General features: G+C 51.2%; 1 protein-coding gene across 6 annotated transcripts in view; it reads left to right on the top strand.

Moving 5' to 3' along the window:
- The window catches only part of KIRREL1 (kirre like nephrin family adhesion molecule 1), a 101,293-nt gene extending 90,216 nt beyond the window's left edge, over positions 1–11,077 (top strand). For 5 of the 6 annotated variants that reach the window (XM_033856845.2, XM_073805798.1, XM_033856836.2 and 2 more), the window contains 7 exons: positions 619–793; positions 884–984; positions 2,633–2,831; positions 4,124–4,231; positions 4,397–4,536; positions 5,123–5,200; positions 5,452–11,077. In XM_033856845.2, the coding sequence (XP_033712736.1) occupies positions 619–793; positions 884–984; positions 2,633–2,831; positions 4,124–4,231; positions 4,397–4,536; positions 5,123–5,200; positions 5,452–5,928 (1,278 nt within the window). In that variant the 3' untranslated portion in view covers positions 5,929–11,077. The remainder of the gene's footprint in view (positions 1–618; positions 794–883; positions 985–2,632; positions 2,832–4,123; positions 4,232–4,396; positions 4,537–5,122; positions 5,201–5,451) is intronic. The other variant, XM_033856840.2, reaches the window with a different exon arrangement.
- The last annotated feature ends 9,791 nt before the right edge of the window (positions 11,078–20,868 follow it).

The following is a 20,868-nucleotide window of genomic DNA, read 5'->3' as shown; positions in this document are numbered from 1 at the left end:
GAGGTGCAGCATCATTTTTCAATTTGAACCTGGGCTATTTCCAAGTTCTCAGGATTTGGAAGAGAAGGACGGTGCTTGCAGTCAACCCCACCCTCCTCGGCAGACAGCTGGCCGCTGCAGTGGCAGTGGGAGGGACGTGATAACCTGTGGGGTGGGAGGGGGGCAGGGGCCCTGAGTGGAACTGCTGCAGTGGCAAGAGACCTGGTACAAGAATGCTGCATAGGAGGGTGGAGAAGCTGGGATGACTCACTAGAGGAAAGAAGGCTGAATTGTGCCGCTCTACAGCGACCTGCCTTGGACAATTTGGGCCACAGTTGCAAAAAGAGGGATTTCAGAGTGAAACTTCCTACCTCATTTGGCACTAGAGAAGCATTAGAACAGATGACCAGAAGCGGCTGCATCCTCTGTACAGATCGATGGCAGCCTCGCCTGCCCTCCTGAGCCTCCACCCACTTCTGCCCGCTCTTATATAGAGATGATGTGTCTAAATGCCAACCTGTTTAGAGTCAGGGGATGGACCAGATAGACTCGGGACCCTGTTTCCCTTCTGGGAATTCACTTGTGGCCCTTCCTGCTTTCTTTCCAATGCCTCCAATGCGGGGGCCCGCACGGATCTAGGGGCCCAGGCCTCCTGGCTCCCCACCCGAGGCTGCTCTCTCTGCCCAGGTCCTGAGTAACAGCAACCAGCTGCTGCTGAAGTCGGTGACCCAGGCCGATGCCGGCACCTACACCTGCCGGGCCATCGTGCCTCGGATCGGAGTGGCCGAGCGGGAGGTGCCACTTTATGTGAATGGTGAGTGGCCTGAGGGGGGCGGGGGGCCTGTGAGGGGGAGGCAGGCACTGGAGGTCCCAGCTGGCCCTGACCATGTCTTCTTACTTGCAGGGCCCCCCATTATCTCCAGCGAGGCCGTACAGTACGCCGTCAGGGGTGATGGTGGCAAGGTGGAGTGTTTCATCGGGAGCACGCCACCCCCAGACCGCATTGTGAGTGCTGGGCCCGGCCCCGGGCCGGCAGCCGTTTGCTTCCCTGCTTGTCTCAGCCTCCTCCCACTTTCCCCAGGCCTTTCCTGCGCCCTGTGCTTCTCATCCTCTGACTCTGTCCCTCTGTCCGTCTTCCTGTTCAAATGCCATCTCCTCTCTTACTTGTTGTGTGACCCTGAGCCAGTTACTTGTTATGGGGAACCTCAGTTTCCTCATCCGTAAAATAGGGGCAGTGATCCCTACCAAACAGGGTTGCCATGAGAGGCGATGGGACAACACGTGTGAAAGGCCTGGTGGAGCCTCCCTGGATATGCTGCTGGTTCCCCTGGGCTTTCACGCCTGCTCTTTCCTCTCCCTCGTCTCCTCCCCTTTCCTCAGCCTCCCGATCTCTTCCTTGCCCTCTCCTCTGCCTTCTGCCCCTCCGCCCTGCCCCCTCAGTTCTGTCCCACCCTGTCATCCCCTCCTCTCCCTTCTCCTGCCTTTCTCCTCCTACCAGCCCCCATGCCACTCTCCACCCCCCCTCCCTCTCCCCCACACCATGAACCATTAATTCCTCCCGTGACCATTAACCGTCAAACCCCTCATCACATTTAATGACCATTTGGCTAACTCCACGGCTGCCCAGAGACACTTCATTACCATGGCCACCTGGGCAGCGGGCGGCTTGGCTCCCGGGGGGGCTTTCCTTGCAGAGCTAGGAGGACTGATGCCTGGAAACGAGCCAGTTCTCAGTGGCTCTCCCTCCCTCGGGTTCCACTCTGAGGGAGGGGGATACAAAGTGGGGGATGCCCCGGCTAGGGGGTCGGGGATGGAAGAGCCTGGGAGAGACAGCTCTCCGGTGCCAATTCCCACTCGTTATAAGGGTCTGTGGATGAGTCTCCAGAGCCAGTGGGCTGTGTAGGGCCAGCTGTGGAGTGGTTAAAGGTGAGGTTGAAGGTTAAGTTATGTTTAGGTTAGAAGCTCAGACTATCGGAGCTGGAGGAGAGCTGGAGCACTGTCTGCCTCTAGCCTGGTCCTCTCCTTTTCTAGGAAACTGAGACCCAGAGAGGGAAGGGGAGGCTCCACAGGGCTCGAGGGGAGAGTCAGGCCTAGAGCCCAGGGTTCCTGGCTCTCCACCCAGGATTTGTTTTATCACATCCGGGGTCCCACATGTTGCTTCATTGGATCCGCTGGGGTTGGTACAAAAACAGAGATTCCCAATGAAAGAAGCCTGAATTCCAACTTGGAGAAGGTGGGTCTCTGGGACAGTAGTCGACCGTCTTCTTGGCCTGCTGGCTTTCCGAATAAAATTGCTCTCCCTTGCCCCACCAAAGACAGCAGCAACAAAATAGAGATTCCTGGGCCTCTCCCCCGGAGAGTCAAATGAAGGAGATAAGCCCCGGGAATCTGCATGTTAAAGAGTGTCTCTGAGCGTATTTGAATGGTCCCAGCACATGTCGCAGGCATGTTTGGGAGCCGCTGCTTCTCCTAGACTGGAGGTTTGATGCCAGGGTTTGAGGCAGCAGGTGCGACGTGGGCTTGTTTTAGGGCAAGCGTGGGGCTGGACTTAAGAGCACATGGGGTGAGGATGTGAGGATGCCTGGAGGGTGGGTCAGGTGTTTCTGCCACCTGCCTCCCTCTTCCTCATCCTGTGCTGCCCTCCCCACCCCAGGCATGGGCATGGAAGGAGAACTTCCTGGAGGTGGGGACCCTGGAACGCTACACGGTGGAGAGGACCAACTCAGGCAGCGGGGTCCTGTCCACGCTCACCATCAACAACGTCATGGAGGCCGACTTTCAGACCCACTACAACTGCACAGCCTGGAACAGCTTCGGCCCAGGCACAGCCATCATCCAGCTGGAAGAGCGAGGTGACAGCAGTGCTGGCTGTGTAGCCAGGGCGCAGGGCAGCCTGGGGACTCTGCTCCCTCTTCCCTCTGGGGGCACGGCTCAGAGAGACAGCTCCCTCCTGGGCCTGCCCACCAGAGCCTGGCCTTGGTGCTCAGTTGGAAAACCCACTCGCATTTTTAAACATTTATTGAGCATCTGCTATGTGCCAGCCACCCCCTCTAGGAACTGCAGGGACAGATGTGAACGAACACAGTCCTTGCCCTCCGGGAACTTTCAGTGCAGTGGAGAACTTACAGAGTGGTAGCAAATGACTTCAGATGGAGAAAAATGAAATGATCTGTGAAAGGGAGTCACACTCCCTACCTCACTGGGTTGGTGTGAGGATTAAATGAGAAGATATTCATGAAGTACCTGGCATAGAATAGGTGCCCAGGAAGCTTCGGTTCCCCTACCCCTTCACGAATCCTTAGTCTGGTAGGAGACACATATTCCCTCCCTTAAGGCACTTCTAGTGTGATGAAAGAGGCATCACGCCTTTGACGTTTTTGGAAGCTCCCAACTCTGATGAGGAAAGAGCTCCCCCGCTCCTCTTTTGTTTTTTAATGAGAACTAGCCATTTGACATGGGAGATGGGGGAAAATAACTGGAGGTCCCCTCGAGTCTTTCTTAGCTGAGGACACCAGCAAGAGCAAGGGGTTGGTGGAGAAGAACAGAGTAATAGAGTGAGGCGGGACTCTGCAGGGAAGGCTTTCTGGAGGAGAAGAGACTTACATGGGTCTGATCCATCCAGGACAGCCAGGAAGGGAGAAGAAGCTGGAGGCAGGATTCCTGGGTCCTTCTCATCTCTGGGGAGCAGGGGGAACCAACCAGAACCGTTTGAGCCCTGGGAGGGTAGGTACAGGTGGAGCGGTCACAATGGTGTGTGTGGGGAAGGCAGTGAAAGAGGTCAGAACACATGGCAGATGGGAGAATGTGGGGACAGCTGATCTCAGACAAGAGCCCAACCCAGGAAGGAGAGACCAGCCTCGCAGACAGGTGGGCTGCAAGAGAGGGCCAGATGGACCACCAAGGCCAGGGTCAAGCTGATCCCAGTTCTGATGAAGCTGTAGCACGGGTCTAAACCCAAACAGTGCCGACTTCCTCTCAAATCCCACCTTGACTTTAACTGAACACAGCTCAGCTGAAACATAAAACCTGGGCACGATCCAGGGGCGCACGGAGCTCGGCTGTCCTCACCTTCAGCCAGCACTGAGCTCAGCTCCTCCGTGTGCCCCCATCCTCACCCTCCCCCTCTTCCTTCCCTCCTCTGAAGAGGTGTTACCTGTGGGCATCATCGCCGGGGCCACCATCGGCGCAGGCACCCTGCTCACCTTCTTCTTCATCGCCTTGGTGTTCTTCCTCTACCGGCGCCGCAAAGGCAGTGAGTATGGGCCCTGCTCAGGCCGCGGCCCTCCTGGGGGTCCCCAACAGGCAGGGCCTGGGAGAGGTGAGGGGGTTGACAGCGGCGCTCCCCAGGCCAGGTGGGTCCAGAAACAGCCTCTGCAGAGGCTGGCAGAAAGCGTCCAGGCTGCTCCTCCTGTCCCAGGTCGCAAAGACGTGACCCTGAGAAAGCTGGACATCAAGGTGGAGACAGTGAACCGGGAGCCACTCACCATGCATTCGGACCGGGAGGACGATGCTGCCAGCGTCTCCACGGCAACCCGTGTCATGAAGGCCATCTACTCCGTAAGGGTCCCTCCTCCCTGGCCCAGCTCTCCCCACACTCTTGGGACCGGCTCCTGCCCAGCTCACCAATACTGTCGCTCTCTCCTCCCTCAGTCATCCTACCTTGACCCTGCTCCCTCCCCCATATGCTCACACACATACATATATGTGCACATGCACATTCATGACCACATTCACGTGCCCACGCTCCCCAGGCTAATTTCCCTCCATTACAGGACAGGCAGGTGGGGCCTGCACAGGCTTCCTTCACCCCAGTCTCCGCCTACAGAGTGTCAGAATTGGAAACCCCTAGAAGTTTTCTGGCCCAACTGCCTCATTGCTCAGATGAGGAAAGAGCCCCAGAAAGGGGCAGGGACATACCCAAGCATTGCATGTTAGCGACAAAATTGGTGCTGGAAGCCAGGTCTCTGGCCTCTTCCCACCACATCGCAGAGCCTCTGCTGGGAGAGGACACAGAGTTCAAGGCTGCCCACGACCCCAGGCCCTTCTCCTTAATAGGTGACCTCTGGGTGTGGGGATAGGGTAGGCAAGGGAGGACAAGAGCAGGGTGTCCGTCTCCTGATGCCCCACTCTTGCTGCTCTGCAGTCCTTCAAGGATGACGTGGACCTGAAGCAGGACCTGCGCTGTGACACCATCGACACCCGGGAGGAGTATGAGATGAAGGTGGGAAAGCGGGGAGGGGCCCGCGCACGGGGGCTGCTGGGAACGGGGGCTCTGAGGGCCTGCAGGGTGGAGGTGAGGGCAGGTTTGGGGAGGAGCGGTCAGGAGGTTATTGAGGAAACAGGAGGTGGGGAGCTATTGACTGAGAACCCAGGGCAGAGCCAGAGAAGGAGTCCCAGAGGGCCATGACGAGACGACACCCTTCCCGCAAGAGAGACTCCCCTTCTCCATCCTCTTCTCTCATTGCCCCCCAGGATCCCACCAATGGCTACTACAATGTGCGTGCCCACGAAGACCGCCCGTCTTCCAGGGCAGTGCTCTATGCTGACTACCGTGCCCCCGGCCCTGCCCGCTTCGACGGCCGCCCCTCTTCCCGCCTCTCCCACTCCAGCGGCTATGCCCAGCTCAACACCTACAGCCGGGCCCCGGCCTCTGACTACGGCCCTGAGCCCACACCCCCAGGTCCTGCTGCCCCAGCTGGCACCGACACCACCAGCCAGCTGTCCTACGAGAACTATGAGAAGTTCAATTCCCATCCCTTCCCCGGGGCAGCAGGGTACCCCACCTACCGACTGGGCTACCCCCAGGGCCCTCCGTCCGGCCTGGAGCGGACCCCGTATGAGGCATATGACCCCATTGGCAAGTACGCCACTGCCACGCGATTCTCCTACACCTCCCAGCACTCGGACTATGGCCAGAGATTCCAGCAGCGCATGCAGACGCACGTGTAGGGCTAGAGCCTGGCCGGGGCATCTCTGCGGGGCAGAGGAGAAGGCTCTCACAGCTGTTCCCTGATATTCAGGGGCATTGCTCGTTGTTGCTCCCGTCCTGGACCAGCCTTCCTCCTCCCACCGTGGCAGGCGGGGAGCAGGTCTCCCGGAAACATCCCGTCCCAAGGATGGTGCTCTGTGCATGCCCCAGCCTCCTGGGCCTGCCCTTCCCTCTTCTTCGGGAGGATGTGTCTCTTCTGACCTGCACTCTCGCCTGGCCCCAGCCTGGGGACGGGGAAAGTGAAGGTTGCGGAGAGCAGAGGGGGCACTTTTTAGCATTCCCTTTCTATCCCACCCCTCTGATCTCCCGTGAGTAGACAGGGGGTCACGTGGAGATGAACAGGCTTTGGCCCAGGGGGCATGAAGTGTAGGGGTGGGTGGCTGTGGTACAGATAGGCGGAAGCGGGATAGCCTGGCCAGTCCGTCTGTCGTCTGCGTTCATACCTTGGATGCATCTCTCCCACCTTGGGACTGCAGAGAGGACCTTGGATTTATTTTAGTCCTGGCGCCGAGTTCAGATCTAGCCCTCCTTCAGCTGGCAGTAAAGTGCCAGTCGTCCTGGCCGCCCATGGGGACACCTGTCTGTCTGCCTGCAGAGGGATCCAGGTATGTCCCGTAGTGCTGCCCCCTTTTGCTTCTCTTCTGTGCTGGGCCGGCCAGATAAGCCAGGGGGTTGTGATGGAGAAGGAAAGGTCAGGAACCATGTCCTGAGTCACTAGCCAGACAGCAGGGTGCTATATAGCAGTTTCCAGAACCCACGCTAGAGTGAGCCCCCCCCAAGCCCCCTCCCCTCCCCAGTCTGCCCCACTTCCTGGCTTTAACTCTCTAGCATGCCTGGGGAGTGGTGGGGTGAGGGTGGGAGTGCTATAGGCTCTTTTTCAAAGACAACAAAAAACAATAAACACCTCATTTGGAGAAAAAAAGCAAAAAAGCTGTAGGGAGTCCCCCGCCCAAATACAAGTCCCAGTGGAAAGGAAAGGGGGCATCTGTTCTTCACCGGATTCCCAACACCTTCCATTACTCTTTCAATCTCGAAGCACTTTGAATCCATTTTTAAACATTCAGGCGGTGAGACCTGTCATCCGATGGGCCCTGATAGGACAGGGAGGGGGCCTGGCTGTCATGCTCTGCTGTCCTACCCTAGGGCCAACCAGCTGGTTAGAGAGGCCACCTTCCCGGGGCCATGGGAGATGTTCTCTTTAGACGGGTTTTGGTTTGTTAAGCGTCTGTTTTTTTCTTGGACCAGTCAGATTCCTTCTTCCAGTTTCAGTGCCTTGAGTGTCCAGCTTTGGTTGACCGGCCCTGGGTGGGTGGCTGCGCAGGGAGCCGGTATTGTGAGCGCAAACTCGCTGCCAAGTGTTGCAGAGTTTAGGGGACAGACGGGTGAGGGGGCCTGGTAAGAGGAAGGGCGGACCTGGTAAGGTCACGCGGAAGGGCGCTGCAGGCAGCCACGGCCCAGGTGGCCCCCCACGCCCACCCTCACCTCCATCTACACACGTGCACGCACGCCTGCACATGCATTCCACATTCTCAGCCGCCACCTCCTGACCAAAGAGAACCGGCGCTCCAAAGAGAACTCACTCCCCTGCCCCGGCCTCCCCTTCCCAAGAAGCAGGCTCTGCTCTTCCCCTGGCTGGGCCCTGAGCGGGCGGGTCCTCTGTTGCAATCCCCAGAATGCGCTTTGCCCTTTCTCTTGGTCGCCGTTCATTAGTCATGTTCGCTTTAATGAGTTACATGCCCATCAGTCACGGGCCATCGCCACCTTTGCCGACGGCTCTGTGGGGTGACATTCCTCGCCATCCCTTGGCTGGTAAGGACCCGCTCATACCCAGGAAGAAAGTAGTTCCAGTTCCAGCCTCTCAAACTGCCTCTGCATCCTCCTCCACTTCACCGGGGGCAAGTCCCCAGGACCGGCCCTTCCAGAGGCATCACACAGGCTCCCAGCGCTATTCCACCCTCACCCCTGGAAGCTGACTCCTTCCTGCGGATTCCTTTTCTGTGAGCTCAGTGACAAGGTCTGTTAAGGGTGCAGGTTCCTGTGCAAATTCATGCATGTTTTGATGATTTTCACAGAAGCCACGGGTAATCTAAACAGTTAAAATCTAAAGATGGTGGCTTTTTAAACAGGAATATTCCAAAAGACATTTACTTTTGTTAGGGGTTTGGCCACATTCGCTTGTTTACTCCTTCTTGGTTTTAGTGCTGGGTCCATTCCGTTGATGGAGAGGAGGAGGCCCTGAGGTCACTCGGTAACTCAGCTGACACTGCAGGAACCATGGGTTTTGGAAGCCAGATACAGAGCCACTTCCCTGTTCTCTGTTCCTTAACACGTTACAGTACCTGGGTATCAAGCAAGCACCACGCGAGGCACAGGGAGACGTCAGCGACCAAGGCCATCTCTGCCCTCTGCAAGTTGCGCTCTGGTCTGACCAGAATCTGAATCGGGACCGACCTGTTAAGCCAGTAGAATTGCTTTTCTGGGGAGTGGCAGGTGCCCTTGAGCATGGAGGGTTGCCATCTGAGGCTGGAGTCCCCCAGCATGGTGCCTCAGGACTTGATGTGGTCACTTTGGTGATCCTGACTGCCTTTGCCATTTTAGTTTCGGTGGGAAGAGCAAGGGGCCAGGAGACGTGGGACCCAGTTCTGAAGCTGGCATTTACTGAGTGACCTTGGCCTAACCTCTTTAGGTTCATTGTCCCCTATTTTCTGGTCTTTAAGATGAGGCGGGGAGAGTTGCACGAACCTCAAATTATCCTGCTCTTGCTGCATTCATTTGGTGAGGTGGAAGGGCCTGTCATCCCTAGCAAGGATTTGGGAACGGTGACTGAGCAGTGGAGGGACGGGAGAATTGAAAGTCTCTCCTATCTTGAAAGAAGCTTTCACTATGGGCTTCATCACCTTGTCAGAAGTGTTGTGAATGAATTTCCACTAGAAACCCCTTGATCCCAAACAGCAACAAAAAACATATCCTAAACCTCAGTGAAACTGATGTGGGGTTATCCTTTGGCCATTGTGCTGCTCCCCACTCAGAATCCTGACGGTTTTGCAAAGGTGTCTCTGGCTAGGTCAGGGCATGGTGAGTATCCTTCGCTGTGCACCCAGGTTTCAGGCAGCCTTCTCCGCAGGGAGAAATGAAAGCAGCCACCCTCCACCCCGGTCCTCGGGAACACTCCCGCGGCCTGGAGACAGCCAGCCTCACTTAACTGAGCAAGGGGAAGCCTGCAGGCTAAGGTGCCTTGAGCCAGAGGGCAAGGCGTGAGAACAGCTGGCCTCTCTGCAGGAGCAGTTCGGAAGGGCAGCTGGTAGAGTGAAGAGGGAGTCCGGCAGCTTTTGACTTAAGTTCTGGATCTTGAAGAGGTTCTTGTGATTCTGGATGACCCACAGTCTCCTTGTGGAGGGCCCGGCTTGCATCCTAAATCCCAGATCCCTCCAAGTCTAGCCTGAAAGTATGCATGAGGCAAAATCCACCATAAGTCAGAAAGGAAAGCAGCCAGGGATGGGAGCAGCGCTATACTCTCACAGATGTCCTGCACGGGATGAAAGAGGTCAGTTTGATTTCCACCCCATCCCCACCCCGTCTCCAGGCACTGCACCTTCTCCTTGTCTCAGCAGGTGCTGCTTCCCTTATCATTTTGAGGGCAGCCTTTTCTGATTTACAGGATGGAGCCCTGGAGTCTCTTTCGCCCTGGTGCCCTCCCATTAAACGGGTGGCGTTCTGTCGGGAGCCACAAATCCTGGGCTCCTTCAAATGGAATCAGATGGTCTCTCAGTGTACTTGACCCATGTACATAGCGGTGTTGGGCCATTCGGGTTTGGAGAAAACCACGTTAAATCCAAGAGCCCAGTTGCACTGAACTGGCTCCGTCACTGCCTCACTCTGCCGTGAGGGTGGTTCTCTCCCCACTGCTGCACGCCCAAGCAGCCCAGCCTCGGAAACCTGGCTTCTCTGCCAACTTAGTGCTGTGTGTCCTGAGTCAGGTCACCACTCTGTGCCCCTACGGGCCCTTCTGCATGTCGAGGAAATCCCCTGGAAGGCGTTAGTGAAGCTTCTGACCCCTAAGGAGGTGCTAATAGAACATTGAAGTGCACAGACCAAGGGATGTAATTGGAAAGTCATTTATTTTTGTGAAGAGGCTATAAAATTAGCATTTAAATAACCCATCCCCTTCTCCCTGCCTCCCCTCATCCCCCCATGATGCCTCTCCTTTCCTGGAGGCCAGCCTCTTTCTGTAAGTCACTGGCCTCACTCATCAACTGGGTCCTGACCTTCCACTTCTGTGCTGCTGGAAGAGGATGGAAAGATGTGTGGCTCGGCAGACTCCTCAATCTGGGAGATGGGGGGGGCGGGGCAGAATCCCATTTTCTTGCATCACTGTGAGGGAGCTCCAGGCCCTGTCCCTGGAGGAATAATTGCTGCGCAGAAGTCACAGGCCATACTGGGTGGTTCTGGTACAAGCCTGCCCTTAAAAATAATAACAAGAATGATAATAATAACTCTGTTTGCATAGAGCTATCACTCATTCCTACCAATCTCCTGTCCCCTGATCCTGGCTTTTTGCTGTCCCCAACCACTGGCCTTTGCAAGTGTTGGTGGGCCATGGGTTCTTCTGTTCACTTCTGGGGATCATCAGATGCTTCCCCCTGGGAGTACCCCTAATTCTGGGGAGAGAGCAGCCAAGTTGCCAATACAATCAAATTCTCGACGCAATCTTGCTAGCAATAGTGACCCAGGAGATCCAGCTGCTGCCTCCAATTACGCCAGAATGAGGCCCAGGGCTCCCTGTGGTCCCCTTTTCTACCCCACTGTTCTTGGGATTACAACCACCGCTTCTGGCTCCAGTACAATTTTCTCCACCCAAACCCTGATAATAAATGGATCCATGATGATAATTAAGAGAAGAGGAAAAAAAAATATTATTTTTGTTAGGACAAACCATCGTAGATTTTTAGCAATGTGTATCTGTGTGTCCCTCACACTTTTTCCTATTCTGCCTTTTTTCATTTTCCTTTTTTTTTAAATATTATGTACTATATTTTTAGTCTCAAGCACACTATATATTATATATATTTAATTTTTTTATATATATAAATATAAATGTTTTAAAAAGTACCATGTTTTGTGTTGTTTAATGCACGAGCAACTCTGCTTACTTAAAAGCTTGCCTGATTCGGGGTGAAATGATCTAAGTTGGAGGAAAAGATAGATTTTTGGATTGAGATGGCAGAGACGATATATTTGTGTCACCTCCAGGCTGTGGGGCAAACACATTTTATTCACCAGTTTGTGTCTGTTGCAGAAGCCTGAGGCCAATTATGGCAGTTCAGGGATAAACAGCCAGAGGCTCTGCTTTGGGAACACAACATCCAAATGCTCTGTGCCAAATCTGATTACGGGGATGGGAAATGGGGGGGAGAATGAATCGGGGATCCAAATCCCGAAGGATTTGGGAGTGTGGGGATGAACGGGACTGAGTTCACTTATTTAAAATGCAGTGCTTTGGGTAAAAAGCAAAGTTACCAGGTCACCTACCCTTTGAACTTGAAGTGAAACAGAATGAAAAAACAGATGGTGCAGCGGTACACACACACAGAGGCCATCCTGCTGAGAAATTCTAAATTCTCAGAGTTTAGTAGAATTTGCAAAGATTTTACTTTACTCTTTTCACAGGGGTGTTTGAGGATAACTGGGGGAAAAAAATTGTTTTCAGATAGTGCAGCGGTACACACACACAGAGGCCATCCTGCTGAGAAATTCTAAATTCTCAGAGTTTAGTAGAATTTGCAAGGATTTTACTTTACTCTTTTCACAGGAGTGTTTGAGGATAACCGGGGGAAAAAAATTGTTTTCAGATAATGTTTTAGAAAGCTATAAATCACTAAAGAAATACAAGGGTTTATTGTTTCCCTCATCCAGTTAACAACCCAGCAAACTAAAGATGGTCCACAGTAGCCTTTTTGTACACAAGGGACACAGAACACAGTCAGAGCTGGGGATGTAAGAGAGCTGAAAAAAAATACTTTAGAGATAATGCAACCCATTTCCAAGAATGTTGTAGGGCACAACCCAGAGCTACTACAGAGGGGGGGCGGGCAGGACACAGTGGGGGCTGCTGTTCGTGGAGTGTGTCCTGGACCAGAGCCTGTAGGTAGCTCAAGGGGCGTCCAACCTGGATGGGAGTAAGAGGCCTCCGTGCAAGGTGAATCTCAAGGCTACAGCCAGGTAAGTTGAACTGGCATAGGTAAAATATGGCATGATAGTTGGACTCCAGAAGCAAACAGAGTTAAAGAGAGAGAGAGAGAGAGAGAGAGGAGAAGAAGCAAGTTAGTGCAAACATGGAGGCCAAGTGAATTCTGTTAGGCCAAGTAGTGTTAGATGGGGTGTTTCCTGTGCTTTGTATCTGCTTGGGATGAATTGTATTCCTCTCTGCATCCACAGAGCCCAGCCCAAGGCCAGCAGGTACTTTGGGACAAGTCTGTGAGCTGTACAGGGCACCACACGATACTTGTTGTCAAACCCAAGTTCATGTGCCCTACATACAGTGAGCCCAAACAAACTGAAACATTGGAGTTTGGGGCAGAGAAAGGTTTATGGATTAAGAGGACACTGACCAAGAAGATGGGAGACGTTTCTCGGATTCATCTTACTGACTGGCCAAGGTGTAAGGTTTTGAAAGGCAGCATTTTCGGATGACTGTTGCAGGGAATGTGACTTTTTTTTCTTTTTGGTTGGTGGTGAGATAACAGAGTCGTGTTTTGGGAATCTTAATCATCAGCCTTCCGGTTCCAACCAGTCTGGGGTCTATGGACTTGTGGTCAGCATGTAGTCACCATCCTCCACCTGGGTGGGCATCTTCGTTCCCACAGAACAACTCAAAGATGTGTGTCAAATTGTTAGGTGTGCCCCTCGAGGAGGAACTAGGACTCTGTCTATCACTGAACTATTGTTTCTTAACTGCTTTTCCTTTGTTTCTGCATCCTCTCACTTCCCTAATTGGTAACTGCTTGAGTCTGCTCTTTGGAACTCAGGGAAGACCTAGGAGACTAAAGCTTTTTTCCACACATAAGAAATGAGGGACACAGAAATGCTTCTGCACCCAGGAGCGTCCTGCAGGGTCTTGCTCAGTTTCAATTCCCACTTTTCTTTGATATTCCCCAATCCTGACGGGAACAGGGGTGGGACAAGAAACGGAATCAAGTTTTAGATGGAGAGGTTAGTCATAAGCTCGATGGGGACTTGGTTTTAGGGGGAACCCACTCTCATATCTAGGCACTAGATCGGCCGCAGGAGCCTGTCTCATGTATTAGGCCTCTTCCTGTGACCGGGTCTCAAGCCCTTCCCTTAAGTCACCCCCGGCCTGAAGACAAGCAGTAATGTTGCGGGAGGGGGATCCCTTCCAGGTCCCTAGAGTGGGCTCTTGTAATGAATCATCGGAGGAGACACACGTGCTGACAAAGCAGGAGACTTTATTGGGAAGGGGCACTTGGGTGGAGAGCAGGAGGGTAAGGGGACCCAGGAGGACTGCTCTGCCACGTGGCTTACAGTCTCGGGTTTTATGGTGATGGGCTTAGTTTCTGGGCTGTCTCTGGCCAATCGTTGTGACTCAGGGTCCTTCCTGGTGGCGTGCGCATCACTCAGCCAAGATGGATTCCAGCGAGGAGGATTCTGGGAGGTTGGTAGGACTGGTGTCTCCTCTCTCCTTTTGACCTTTCCTGAATTCTTCTGGCTGGTGGTAGCTTGTTAGTTCCGAATTCCTTACCAGGACCTCCTGTTTAAGTAATTCATGCAAGTGGTTACTACGGTGCCTGGCCAGGCGGGCGGTTTCAGTCAGTTGTTCCCCTAACAGTAATGACACCAACAGGCCCTTTATCACCACTCTTTGCAGAGTTTAACAAACTACTCCCTCCTTGGGAGGTCTCCTGCCTCGCAGCAGGAGCTCTTGCCCTTGGCCCACATGTGCTCTTGTCTGTACCTTCACACCAAAGGGGTGAACTTCAAAGTCCTCCGAGACCTACCCCAAGATCACCTTTCCAAAGGATCAGACCGTTCAGCCTTCCCTTTCACTTACCCAACATCTCAAGACAGTCTGACAGAATCATGCCTTATTTGGCGTACTCCTGCACTTTGCTGCCTCTGTGATTTTTGTCTAAGCTCTTTTCTCTGCCTGGAATGCCCATGTCCCTTTACCTTCCTATTTCCAAATTTTGCATAACTTTAGGGCCCAGCTCAAAGGCCATCTCTTCCAGGAAGCCTTGCCTGGTTCATTATGTACTTACCTCCTTTCCCTCCTAGCAAGTCTCAGGACAGGTGAGCTGCCTCTCACCGATCTCATTTGTAACTGTTTGCTTTGATCACAGGGTTTTGTGTATAACACATTAGTACTTTCCTCTTAAAATAAGGGCACTGGAAGGCTCATCATCTAACAGAGTCCCTGGCATATAGTTGCTCAATACGTGCTAAAGGAATGCAGGGATGGAGGGAAGGGAACAAAACCCACAAACATAACGCATAAAGGGAATTTACCCTGGAGGAGTCCATCCTTGATGAAGTGGGATGGCGTGGTGATTAAAACATGGGCTCTCAAGTCAGTCTGCCAAGCTGATAGACGTTACCAGTACTCACTAATACTGAGTCCTCTATCCGAGTCCCCTGGCTATTGGACAAGGCCAGCCTGCCTAGTTTTGGCCAGTGTTCTATAAACAAAAATGACATGTCACTTCCAGACCAAAGCATTTAATTGCTAGTGTGAGACCCTCCAGCTCTTTCTTCACCTGCCGTAGCTACAGGAGCTCATTTATTCCAGATGGTGCGGCTTCATAAAAGTGGAGTCGCTCTCGGCCTGGGCCGCTGAGTGATGACGTGAAGCAGAGCTCCTCTGACAACCCATGATAAACATGTGGCTTGAGGGAGAACTGAATCTTTGTTAAGATGTTGAAACTTTGGGGCTTGTTTGTTACTGCAACATAGTGTGTCCTATCCTGATTAATACACAGCTTCACCTCTTGCTCCTGCTTGACCTTGGATAATGTTGGGGATGAAGACATTTTCTTCTACCCTTCTAGGTTCTTCTGGCTGGTCTAAGAATTAAATTGACATGATTAACAGGAGATTAACAACAGATTAACAGGAGAAAATCAAACAAAAGTTTAGTAACATGTACACAGGAGAGAGGCCCAGGAAAACTGAGTAACTCACCAAAATGACCAAAGCCCTTCCCTTAAATACCATCCTCAGCTAAAGACAAAAACCGAGGTTGAAGGTGGGGAGAGTCAGCTATGGGAGGTTATAATCACCCAGCAAACAAGGGTGATTGTGATGCAGATGTAAGTCTTTGCCTTCTTCTTTGGTAAGAACTTCCAGAGATTTGGTCATCCTCCTCTTCCTGGTACAGGGAGGGAGGCATCCTGACAAATGGAGATTTTCCTTACAGATGTATTTCTTACAATAGGGCAACGCCTACTCGGCTTTCAGAGCCCTTCCCAAGTCCACTGTTTCACAGAAAATAACAATAGGCTAAAAACATATCTTAGGGTGGCAAATTCTGTTCCCCTACAGTAAGTTCCTTTATCTCTCTGTGTCGCACCTGTCTCCCTGTGAAAGAGACTAAGACTTCCTATCCCATATAACGTGCTTAGCGAAGTTCCCAGCACCTGGGTACTCCGTAAATGTTAGCTTGAGTTAGCCTGGAGAAAGAACAGTGGGCATCTGCCTCCCTCCCCTTTGCCCCTCTCCTTAGAGACATCGCTAAAGATGTCCACAATTGCCCAGGGGTTATGAAAAGAGCATGGAATCTGGAATGAGAAGATTGAGGTTAAAATCCCAGCAGTGCTTGGGGCTGCCCTGGTGGCGCAGTGGTTAGGAATCCACCTGCCAATGCAGGGGACGCGGGTTTGAGCCCTGGTCCGGGAGGATCCCACATGCTGCGGAGCAACTGGGCCCGTGCGCCACAACTACTGAGCCCGTGCTCCTAGAGCCCGAGCTCCTCAACAAGAGAAGCCACCGCAATGAGAAGCCTGCGGACTGCAACGAGGAGTGGCCCCCGCTCTCTGTAGAGAGGGCCCGGGCGCAGCGACGAAGACCCAAGGCAGCCATAAATAAATAAATTGTAAAAAAAAATCCCAGCAGTGCCTCCTGGAACTCGGATTCAGGGCAGGTAGGCACATCTTTCTGAGCTGCCTTTTCTTTATCTGTAAAATGTTGTGAACACACAATGAGATGAGGTACACAAAAGCCCTTTGTAAATTGCTAAATGCTATTCAAATGTGAGTTGATTACTTGGATCTATTAACACGCTAGCATCCCACCCCCACCCCACACCATCCCCACTCTGCACCATCCCACGCCACACACATTGCTCCTACAACCGTACCCCCTACCCCTACACGTGCACACAAGATACTGGCAGCTTTAACAGTGACCTGCTATTGGAAGAATGTGCCCATCCAGCTGGGACAATAGAGAACATCTTTATGGTCCCCAGGGTTCTAAAACCAAAAGACCAGCTCTTTGCAAAGCAGGAACCTGGGGGAAGAGAAAGATCACTTCATCGGCACTTACTCTCCCACTTCCTTTACTCATTGTAATTAGCTACACAGAGACAACCTCCCGGGGAGAGCAGAGCCTGTCAGTTTCCAGAACTGAACCCGGGGGCTTTGTCTTTCTGTTCCTCTCCACATAATACTGCTCTCTTGGCGGTCGCTATGCAAACACATCCTGCATTCATTTGCAAACTGGGGAATATTTCATATTTTGAGGCTCAGATAAATGTTCCAACTCCCCAAAAGAGACACAGGTTAGGATTTCTTTGCAAACAGTATCGTGTCAACCCTCCTAGTCTGGATCCTCAGTGATGCTATAGCCTGAGGGGTGACCAAAATCTTGGTCTTCTCAGAGTCCTCACTAAAATAGATGCTTGCCTGTGGTGAAGAGAATCTCAGAAATTGAAGGCATCTCTGGGGCCATCTGCTGCAACTGTGGACCCAAAGGAGGAGCCACTATTCGGCCTCAGAGACAAGTGGGTTCTGCGTCAAGGCCATCAGGGGACTGAAAAGCAGGGTGGCTTTTTATGGAGTCTGGGCTTTGGAATCTGAATGTTTGGGCTTCCCTCCAGCTTTTCCAGGCACCAGCTCTATGCCTTTGGGAAAATCATCTGACCTCTTCGGGACTCAGTTTCCTCGTTGATAAAAATCGTTCCTTCATTCATGCAAAAAATATTTATTGAACATTCACCATATGTCTGGCACTGTTCCAAACCCTGGGGGTACAGCAGGGAACAGTGCAAGGTCCCTGCTCTTGTAGCGTTTATATTATAATGATGGGAGATAGACAATAAACAAATAGGTGTATGTCAGATAACGGTAAGTACTCTGAAGAGACTCAGAGCGGAATACAGGGGACAGTGGGGGACTGACTTTATGTTGGGTGGTCAGAGAAAGCCTCTAAGATAAAAGGAAAGGTAAACTTGGAAAAAGAATATTCTAGGCAAAGGGAACAGCAGCTGCAAAGCCCTGAGGCAAGAAATGAGTTTAGAGGGTTCAAGGCCCAGCAAGGGGGTCTGTCCAGGGGGAGTAGAGAGAGGTGGTAGGAAATCCTATTAGAAAGAAAGGTGGGGTGGAACAGATCCTGTGAGGGCTTGTAGGCCATTAAAAGGACTTTGGAAATTATTCTGAGATGGGAAAATGTAGTAAGTCAAGCCATATGAAATTGCTGTTTTTGTAGATCAGAAATGGTCGGACATTAGCAATGTTATATGGTTCAACCTAATAGATGTAAACATGCAATATTGTTAATTTATTATTACTACTTAAAAAAAAAACAAAACAGGCTTTTCTATTATTTTGGCAGGATTAATTGGAAGACATTTCTTCCTTCTACTGAGCATGAATCTGTCTCCTTGCAGTTTTCTCCCAATGGCTATAATTCTGCCTCAGGGCAATGCTGTCTGTAGTCGCCACCCCCTTTGCCCAAACGACCCTTTTGATATTGAAACGTAGTTATCATGATGTCATGTCTCTTCTGAGATGCCTCTTTTCTGAGTTAAATACTTCTGATTCTTCAGACCCTTTCTCTTATGATATGGTTTTCTGTCTCTTCCATATCTTGCCTTCTGAGTGAGTTCTGAACAACTGGTAGGAAACAACCTTCCCCACTGCACCCCACTAGTCCGAGGGAGCGTTCTCCACCTCAACCCAGTAGGGTTCTCTGCGTTCCTTCACCTCCTAACCATCAATAAGTACAGACACTGTCTTCTGGCTCTTCCTCAAGAGGGAGTGGGGGCCCCTTGATCTTCCAACGGCCCTGAGAACCATCCCCTCCACTGCCGTGGGACATAGTGCCAGATTCTCAGACAAAAATCCCTAGGAGATGGAATAAGAGGGGTTCCCAGGTCCAGCAGCTCGGCCATCGCCGTATCTGGCACCTCAGCCTAGGTTCTTTGGTGTCCCAAGACTTGGAGTGCTCTGTGTGATGGGCCTACTTGGAATTTTTTAATGGCTGGCATCACAATGTCCCAGACCTGGCTTCCAGGATCTAGATCTGTCAACTGTACAGTTTGAGAACCAGGAGATATGGGTTCTAGTCCACACTCCATTTATTAACCATGTGACCTTGGACAAGTTACTGAAACTTTCTGAGTCTCCGTTTTCTTATCCATAAAATGGAGATAATAATGCTACTTCATCGGCTGAGGGAAGAGCTGGCACAATTGGATATTCAATGAGCATGTTTCCCCACACCCACCACAACACGTGGCCTCCACCGCTATCCTCTAGTCCAATGGTCCTTCGGCACTGCCCAGACTCTTGCAGTGGCTAAGTGTTCTCTCTGCTTCCATTCTCTGTGCCCCTAGAGTCTGTTCTCCACAGCAGGGCACTGATAGTGATTCCCTAAGAAACTGTTACCCTACTTGGGGGAAAAAAAGAATCTCTTCTTAGTTTCACCATCAATACTGTAAAATTAAACTTTAACTAAAATAACAGAACCTGAGTAATCCTTTTAAAATGTAAATCACATCACTTCACTCCTTTGCTCCGGGCCTTATGGCTTCCTATTCCACTTAGAATAAAATCCACACTCCTTTCATTTCCAGCAGGCCCTACCTTAGCTGACCCCTGCCCACCTCCATCCTCACTTTGTCACTTAACCACTCTAGTTCCACTGACCTTGCTCTCTTGCTCCCTGGACCCCTTTCTTCAATGAAACTACCTGAAGTTTGGGGGGTGCTTAAGATAGGGAAGAAGCTAGCACTTATTAAGTAAATGTGCCAAGCACTTTCATAAATGTGATTATGTACAACATTCAGAAGAATGGGCCTCTGAAGCTAGGCCTTAAAGGGAATTCCCCTATCCTCCATCCCAATACCCAGTGGGACAGTTCAGAAGAGCTCAGCAAATAGACCCAAGAAACTTCTGGCCTCAGAGCCCCCAGGCCTCCAGCTCTCTCCTTCTAATAACCCAAAGGGTTATTAACAGTCTCTTCACTTATTAAAATAATTTTTTATTGGTCTGTCTGTATGTCAGAGAAAGGAGCTGGAATCTCAGATCCTCCTTTGAAAGGGCAGCCCCTCACTAGGGTAGGAAAAGAGAGACAAACCTCATTGTTCAAGAATTGCCCCTTCCTTATGGGAGGACACAGCACCTCCAGCACTGGACACGGGTTTCTCTTGGATTTACAAACTCCATTGGGGGAAGAAAAAAACCTCAGGGCAAATGTAGAAACATTGGGAATTCTGGTCTATTGAGGACAAAAAGCCTTAATATTTGAGTTCAGCCTGTGGGCTAGTTGTGCAGCTCTAATTCAGGGAGCTGGAGTCTGTCAATGACGATGAACTCCCTGAGGGCAGGGAAACACCTTCACACTTTATATCTGTCACACTTTTTATCTGTCAAAAATCAGTGAACTTACACGACCAGAATGGCATTTTTACAAGGCAGGGAATTGGACCACTGATATTTGAGTTTCCTTCTAAGCACGAACAACCAGGATTCCATGTTTTTGATGTCTTCTGTGGATGGGTACCAACCTGGTGGCAATGAAGCAACTCAGATTTTCAGGGCAGTACATTTACACATGCTCCTCACCATTTTCCATTCAGAACCCTTGGCTTCTGTATAATATTTATGGCAAACCAGTGACAAGAGGAAAGATTGAAGTTTTTGACCCTAAGGTTTTCCCACCACAGCTTGTTTCCTTCATACTTGGCATGGGCTCAGCACAACATCTCTGACTCCTTCTGGGACTCCATAATCACAGCAAAGAAAAGAAAAAGAAAAAAGAAAAAAAAAAAAGACTCAACTCACTCCTATTTAAAGACTCATACCAGGAGTTATCTTTTCAGGGAAGACCTCCACCCCCATGTCAAATGAAGTGACCCTTTTTTGTCATCCCATAGCACCCCATTCTAGCCCCCCCCCCCGCATTTGTGCTTCTGTCATGTTTTTATACCCAGCATAGCTTACCAAGGTATTGACATTTTAAAAAGGAATTGTGGTGCCAGCCGTAAAAGAAATAATTCTTTCTTTCCAAAATATGGTGCCCTCCAGCTAATACCCAATCTCTCTCCTTCCATTCCCAGCCAAGTCTCTGGAAATCCATTGTCTGTGCTTCCTCATTTTTATTACTTCCCCACCTGAACACACTATAGTCTGCCTTCTGATCCTGCCAAACGTTCCAAAGAGATCTTGCTCTAGTCATCAAATCCAATGGTCGCTTTTCAGTTATTTTCCTCTGTTATAGGATCATTTTTAAACAAAGGTTAAATCATGATTTGCATACAAATATAAAATGAATGTGTCAAAAAGTGTATTTAATCCATTAATTAACGACAGATCCAGTAAAATGTTTTAACGGATTCAAAGGAAAATTCAAAATACCACACTCAGATAGGTAAACCAGGAATTCTGAAA

This window comes from Tursiops truncatus, chromosome 1 (assembly GCF_011762595.2).
Source record: "Tursiops truncatus isolate mTurTru1 chromosome 1, mTurTru1.mat.Y, whole genome shotgun sequence".
NCBI lineage: Eukaryota > Metazoa > Chordata > Mammalia > Artiodactyla > Delphinidae > Tursiops > Tursiops truncatus.
The sequence above is the reverse complement of the archived record's forward strand: the minus strand, read 5'-3'. Positions and strand labels throughout refer to the sequence as shown.